The following is a 7500-nucleotide window of genomic DNA, read 5'->3' as shown; positions in this document are numbered from 1 at the left end:
AGCCTCTCGGGTCCTACCAAATATGCTCGTACTCAATAAAGCATAATTGCTTACCGGTATTGTATGCAAAGTGGGGATTTAATAAAAATTAAACACCACAAATCTACAATAAAGAAAACATATTACATTAATTATGCGTATATTAAAAAGAGAAATGTTTAAAGAATCATATACACTTGCACATTTGCTAGACTCCTTGGTCCGTGTTTCAAGACGAGTGGGTTAAGAAAGTACTGTATAGAAACAACTTAAATTATAAGAAGAAAAATTCAAATAATTTTAAAATTCCTCAGCAAAAAAAATAATTGAAGAAATAAAGCCAGTTTTCCCCACATTAGTGCGGGGAGAAAGTGAAAACAAAATTAAAAGAAATTTTGAATTTCAGGGGATTGCTTTATTGAAATTAAATTAATCACTGATGTTTCTTTTAATAAAGAAGAGAATTATAACAAAAAAAATTAAAAATTCCCCTCTTTACTTGTTTTCTCTCTTAATCCGTTCCATCTTAACGATTTCAGGTACTATTTAATTGCTCATTCCTGAGTACTATTTCATCTTTCCCTCACGGTACTTGTTTGCTATCGGTCTCCTACATATATTTAGCTTTATGTGAAATGTATCACACGTATTAGTGCTCCAATCTCAAAGAACACGACTCGACATGAAAAATTCCAATGAATAAATTAAAAAGAACTATGGGCCTTTCACCCTCTATGGGGAAGCATTCCTGCTCACTTTGCTCAAATTAAAGGCATTCATGGAATAATTCAACGACAATTCCGTCGAAAGGTTTGCACCAAACGAAGGATTAACCGTTTGAGCTGGTCCTTGTTCACTCGCCGTTACTAAAGGAATCATAGTTATTTTCTTTTCTTCCGCTTAATTATATGCTTAAATTCGGCGGATTTGCCCTCCTAACATCAAATCAAACACTTTGTTAAAAAGAATAAAAGAATTCTTTTTTTGTTACTCTAGAAAATGAATGAAAATAAATTTTATTCAGCGAGAAACTTTAACTAAAAATTAATTTTTAGTTTGGAATAAATTCCTATTTCTCTTTTCTTTTATACATATAATATGAAAACATATTTTATATTTAAAAGAAACCTAGAGAGCAAAGTATTATTTTATTTTCTGTAGGAGTACCACTATTCCCCGAAGGGAATTGGTGTAGTTTACATTCAGCATTCTGATGATTCACAGTCACTGCAATTTTCATTGCGTATCGCATTTTGCTGCGGCCTTCATCGCTGTAGGAACCAAGACATCCATCGTTAAGACTGTGCTAATTATATTTATGAATTACAATATATATAATATATATTATATGTATCTTTTCTTCAAAATATAATTAACTAGAAATAGTAATATATAATAATAAATATATGTATATGCAAAATATTGAGAATTCAATATTGTTGATGAAAATCTGGTAAAACATGATAAAAAATATTTTTATTATGTAATACCAAATTTTCGTACAATTTTTATAAATTAAGTAACAATATATACAACATATTCTTACTTTTTATAAAAAAAGTACAAAATAAAAAGGATTCATAAGAATTGCATAATATTTTGAAGAAATCTTTAGATTTCTAAAATAATATATAATTCCTATAAATCCCCTTTATTTTTTTAATCGTTTCATATTAATGATCCTTCCGCAGGTTCACCTACGGAAACCTTGTTACGACTTCTCCTTCCTTTAAAAGATAGGATTTACGGTTTTTCCAGAAAAAAAAAGAATATAATTCAATTTTTCTTGTCCAAACAATTCATCATATCTTTCAATCGGTAGGAGCGACGGGCGGTGTGTACAAAGGGCAGGGACGTAGTCAGCACAATCTGATGAATCATGCTTACTAGGCATTCCTCGTTCAAGATTAATAATTGCAATAATCTATCCCCATCACGATATATATTGATAAAGATTACCTACGCCTTTCGGCGGAGGAAAAGTATGCAAAATATAAGCAAAGATACAAATATAAGCATATTTTTAAAAACTCGTTATATATATCAGTGTAGCACGCGTGCAGCCTAGTTCATCTAAGGACATCACAGACCTGTTGTTGCCTTAAACTTCCTTGTGTTAGACACACAATGTTCCTCTAAGAAGCTTTTCAATCAAGCAAGTACATTCTTAAAAGAAGAGAGAAATAGAGTAAAAAACAAATTATTAGTAGAACAGGGAAAAGGATATTTTAATAAAAATATCCTAATTTGATTACTGAATAAATGTATAGTTACCTATGTTCAATTTCAAATAAGAATATAGTGTACTCGCCGCTAATTAGCAGGTTAAGATCTCGTTCGTTATCGGAATTAACCAGACAAATCATATTCACGAACTAAAAACGGCCATGCATCACCATCCAAGAAATCAAGAAAGAGCTATTAATCTGTCAATCCTACTCTTGTCTTAAACTAGTGAGTTTCCCCGTGTTGAGTCAAATTAAGCCGCAAGCTCCACGCCTGGTGGTGCCCTTCCGTCAATTCTTTTAACTTTCTCGCTTGCGCGAATACTCGCCCCAGAACCCAAAGACTTTGATTTCTCATAAGGTACTGAAGGAAGCAATCTAAAAGTCACCTCGAAAGATGACTTTTATTTTTAACACTTTCATCCAACACCTAGTCGGCATAGTTTATGGTTAAGATTACGACGGTATCTGATCGTCTTCACTCCCTTAACTTTCGTTCTTGATTAATGGAAGTATTTTAGACAAATGCTTTCGCAGTTGTTCGTCTCCAGAAAATCTAAGAATTTCACCTCTGACATCTGAATACGAATGTCCCCAAGCTACTCCTATTAATCGTAACTAAGCCAAAATAAGAAAAAAGAACAAAAAATTTTAGCTTGTTCAATTTTGTTATTCCATGCTATAGTATTCAAACACAGTAAATGCTTTAACTGTTTGCTTTGAACACTCTAATTTACTCAAAGTAACAAAATCCCCAAAAAGCAAAAGCAAAAGTGGGGATTTTAAAAAGAATCTTTGTTATTTAAAGAACATAATAATAGAGGAAGCGTATTAAAGCGAAAGCTAAAATAGTTCCCCTAGAATAGTTACAATAAAATATCGATTCTTTGAAATTCAACTACGAGCGTTTTAACTGCAACAATTTTAATATACGCTATTGGAGCTGGAATTACCGCGGCTGCTGGCACCAGACTTGCCCTCCAATTGTTACTCTGGGAAGGTTTTAAATTCCCACCATTCCAATTACAAAACCAAAAATTGGCCTTGCATTGTTATTTCTTGTCACTACCTCTCTTCTTTAGAATTGGGTAATTTACGCGCCTGCTGCCTTCCTTAGATGTGGTAGCTATTTCTCAGGCTCCCTCTCCGGAATCGAACTCTAATTCCCCGTTACCCGTCATAGCCATGTTAGGCCAATACCCTAACATCAAAAGCTGATAGGTCAGAAACTCGATTGATACACACTAAATAAAATAAATTTATTACGTGTTACTTCTTTGTTATAATTCCTTAAGTTAATAACTTTTTTCTTATAAGGCCTAACAAATACTTATCCAAAGATAAAAATCAAAGGATAATAAAGCAAGTATTAGCTACAGCTTTTCCGTAGTTATCCTTATAATAAAAATGTCAAGTAGACTATAACTGTTTTAATGAGCCGTTCGCAGTTTCTACATATAAAATATATATATACTTTCACTTGCATGGCTTAATCTTTGAGACAAGCATATGACTACTGGCAAGATCAACCAGGTTACTATATATATTATTTCTTATTCATAAAAAAATTTAGATATATATATTATACATAAATAACAAAATAAAATTAATTTAATTTGTTTTAAATGTATTTTATATATAATATATTTTATGAATATATAAATAATATAAATATTGTTAAAATGTTTTTAAACTTAAAAATAAACAAATAAAATATATGATATATATATTATTTGTTATTTCTCATTTAAATCACATTTGATGTTTTATTAATGTTATTATCTTTAGACACAGAATTATTTTTTTTTTTAAAATATATAATTCTATGAAAAGACATAGAACACCTAATATATTATAATATAATTTTTATTTATATAAAAAATATTTTATAATTATTATGATGCTTTGTTTTATAATCAAGTTATAAATATATAGTATATAAATTAACAGATTTACATTAAAAAAAATACTTTAATTTTTTATTTATTAATGTATTTTTTTTTTACTTAATATAAAACTTTCACCTCATATGAAGCAAAAATTTTAATAAAATGGTCTATTAATTAAAATTATTTTTATAATATAAAAGAATATTATTTTTATTTATTGCTTATTTGATATAAATTTTAAAGTATTTTTATTATATTGAAATAATGAAGAATAATTTATAAGTCCTTTTTTTTATTTAAAATTGGAACATTAGAAAAAACATATTAATTTTTGCATATACCAATTTGACATAAGAAATTATTATCAATAAGTTTATAAAAATTAATATATATTTCCTTTTTTATTATTATTAAAAAGTATAAGGAATTTTGTAAATTATTAGAATTATTTTTTCTTCGTCATATAATTTTTTCTAATAATAATAATAATTAAAAAGAATTATCATATTTATATTAAACATATTTATTATATTATAATATTAATAAATATATATTTAAATTCATTTTTGATTTATTATTATATGTTAATTCTTTTTTATTATTATTATTATTAAAAACTATTACTTTAAATTTTAAATAATTTGTCTATTTTCTAAAAATAAAAAAAAAAAATTAGCCAAAAAATTTTTTTTTTTTTTTTTAAAGCCAAATTTTTTTTTTTTTTTTTTTTTTAATAATTCAAAAAAATTAATTTTTTTTATTTCTTTTTTTCTTTACTAATTCCTTTTTAACGAGCAGCGCCCTGACGCTCATTTGCGTTTATTTATTTAGAAATGGCATTTTTAGAATTCTAAAAAAATTTTTTATGTTTAGATGATTTAAGATAAATAATAAATTAATACATTATAATATTATTATGACAATATATAATGCATATTTATATGAATATATATTAATTAATAATTGCATTACAATTATATATTGATATATATAATGCATATAATTATAATAATATACTTCATGGCCACATAAGCTTTAATGGTCTTATTCATATACTATATATAATGTACATATATATTATTATGCATAGTACGTACTTATATAAGAATAGCAATTCTTATAGTATATATTATATATATATATAATAATATATTATTACTATATTATATACATTTTAGTGCATTACATAATAATATAATAACTATTATTATTATATTTTATATGATATAATTAGACTTCATGATATATATAATAATTTTTATTACTTAATTCATATGTAAATATTCGATATTCATTCCTAAGTTCATTTAGTTCAAAGAACTTTCAATATTTAAATAATAATAGTCCTCATTTTAGTTTTATACCATATTATTTTTCTTTGTTTTATATATATATAAATAATTTATTTAATAATACGATATTAATAATTTATATCTTTAAATATCAGGATTAATAATATTAATTATTTATTATTTTTACTTTTACAAATTATAATATTATATACTTTATTCCTTTTAGTATTATTATTACGCTTTTAGCGTTTCATTCTTTTACTTTATCGTTCATTTTATTTCATTTCTTTACTTCCTCGTTCATTTTATTTCATTTCTTTACTTCCTCGTTCATTTTATTTCATTCTTTTACTTCCTCGTTCATTTTATTTCATTCTTTTACTTCCTCGTTCATTTTATTTCATTCTTTTACTTCCTCGTTCATTTTATTTCATTCTTTTACGTTCATCATTCATATTATTTCATTCTTTTACGTTTGTCATTCATATTATTTCATTTCTTTACTTCCTCGTTCATTTTATTTCATTCTTTTACTTCCTCGTTCATTTTATTTCATTCTTTTACTTCCTCGTTCATTTTATTTCATTCTTTTACTTCCTCGTTCATTTTATTTCATTCTTTTACTTCCTCGTTCATTTTATTTCATTCTTTTACTTCCTCGTTCATTTTATTTCATTCTTTTACTTCCTCGTTCATTTTATTTCATTCTTTTACTTCCTCGTTCATTTTATTTCATTCTTTTACTTCCTCGTTCATTTTATTTCATTCTTTTACTTCCTCGTTCATTTTATTTCATTCTTTTACGTTTATCATTCATTTTATTTCATTCTTTTACGTTCATCATTCATATTATTTCATTCTTTTACGTTTGTCATTCATATTATTTCATTTCTTTACTTCCTCGTTCATTTTATTTCATTCTTTGACTTTATCGTTCATTTTATTTCATTCTTTGACTTTATCGTTCATTTTATTTCATTCTTTGACTTTATCGTTTATTTTATTTCATTCTTTTACGTTTATCATTCATATTATTTCATTCTTTTACTTTTATCGATTATTTTATTTCATTTCTTTACTTCCTCGTTCATTTTATTTCATTCTTTTACGTTCATCATTCATATTATTTCATTCTTTTACGTTCATCATTCATATTATTTCATTCTTTTACGTTTGTCATTCACTTAATTTCATTCTTTTACGTTTATCATTCATATTATTTCATTCTTTCACTTTTATCGTTCATTTTATTTCATTCTTTTACTTTTATCGTTCATATTATTTCACTCCTTTACTTTATCGTTCATTTTATTTCATTCTTTTACTTTTATCGTTCATATTATTTCACTCCTTTACTTTTATCGTTCATATTATTTCATTTCTTTTTTATATTTATTTCATTTCTTTATTCATCCGTCTTTATTATTTTATGTCAAATTATATATTTATATATATTTTACTTGTCTTACTCTAATTGATTCTGTTTTCTAATGTAATCTAAAAATTTTATAGTACCTAAAAGTACTATTAGTATAAGAACAATAAAATATATATATATATATATATATATATATATTTATTTATTTATTTATTTATTTGTTCTAATATCCTATATAATACTACAATGTTATATTTTTATATATTATAATTTATTTATGTCTTTAAATAAAATTCTTAAATATATTTTTTCATTCTTTAAAATCAATTGACCGTAATTTATTGATACAATACAACAATAATTTTACAACTTTTTTTTTTTTTTTTTTTTTTTTTTAATTCAAAATATTTGATTATATAAAAGTATATATTTATTTACACATATATAAAAATATATATTTATAACAAATAATGTTAAAATACAAAAAAAAGAAAAACAAAATAAAACAAAAAAAGTAATAATTTTAAGTATAAATTCTATTTTATATATTTTTATATTTTCTCTTTACATTTATTTATATATTATGTAAGTCATGAAAAAAAAAAAAAAAAAAAAAAAAAATATAAAATATAAAATATAAAATAATCAATAATCAATAAAGATAAATAAATTATTTAATTATCTAATTATTCTGTCCCTTTTTTCTCATTTTTGAATTTTTTGGTTTGCTTGAATTC

General features: G+C 24.2%; 1 protein-coding gene and 5 non-coding genes across 6 annotated transcripts in view; all 6 read right to left on the bottom strand.

Annotated features, from left to right (window-relative positions):
- The window catches only part of PF3D7_0726000, a 3788-nt gene extending 2857 nt beyond the window's left edge, over positions 1-931 (bottom strand). The window contains exon 1 of the ribosomal RNA XR_002273085.2: positions 1-931. This exon is cut by the window's left edge and continues 2857 nt beyond it. This is a non-coding gene — a ribosomal RNA (28S ribosomal RNA).
- PF3D7_0725900 lies at positions 932-1129 on the bottom strand. Its single transcript, XR_002273084.1, has one exon. It is a non-coding gene; the product is annotated as a ribosomal RNA (ribosomal RNA).
- PF3D7_0725800 lies at positions 1130-1288 on the bottom strand. Its single transcript, XR_002273083.1, has one exon. It is a non-coding gene; the product is annotated as a 5.8S ribosomal RNA (ribosomal RNA).
- Positions 1289-1653, bottom strand: PF3D7_0725700. Its single transcript, XR_002273082.1, has one exon. It is a non-coding gene; the product is annotated as a ribosomal RNA (ribosomal RNA).
- PF3D7_0725600 lies at positions 1654-3740 on the bottom strand. The gene has a single exon (XR_002273081.2). It is a non-coding gene; the product is annotated as an 18S ribosomal RNA (ribosomal RNA).
- Positions 3741-7445: 3705 nt separating this feature from the next.
- PF3D7_0725400 (conserved Plasmodium protein, unknown function) overlaps positions 7446-7500 on the bottom strand; it is a gene marked incomplete at both ends in the record, with an annotated part of 1041 nt that continues 986 nt past the window's right edge. The window contains one exon of the mRNA XM_001349121.1: positions 7446-7500. This exon is cut by the window's right edge and continues 144 nt beyond it. Coding sequence (XP_001349157.1) covers positions 7446-7500 — 55 coding nt within the window.

The sequence above is a fragment of the Plasmodium falciparum genome (assembly GCF_000002765.6).
Source record: "Plasmodium falciparum 3D7 genome assembly, chromosome: 7".
Lineage (NCBI taxonomy): Eukaryota > Apicomplexa > Aconoidasida > Haemosporida > Plasmodiidae > Plasmodium > Plasmodium falciparum.
The sequence above is the reverse complement of the archived record's forward strand: the minus strand, read 5'-3'. Positions and strand labels throughout refer to the sequence as shown.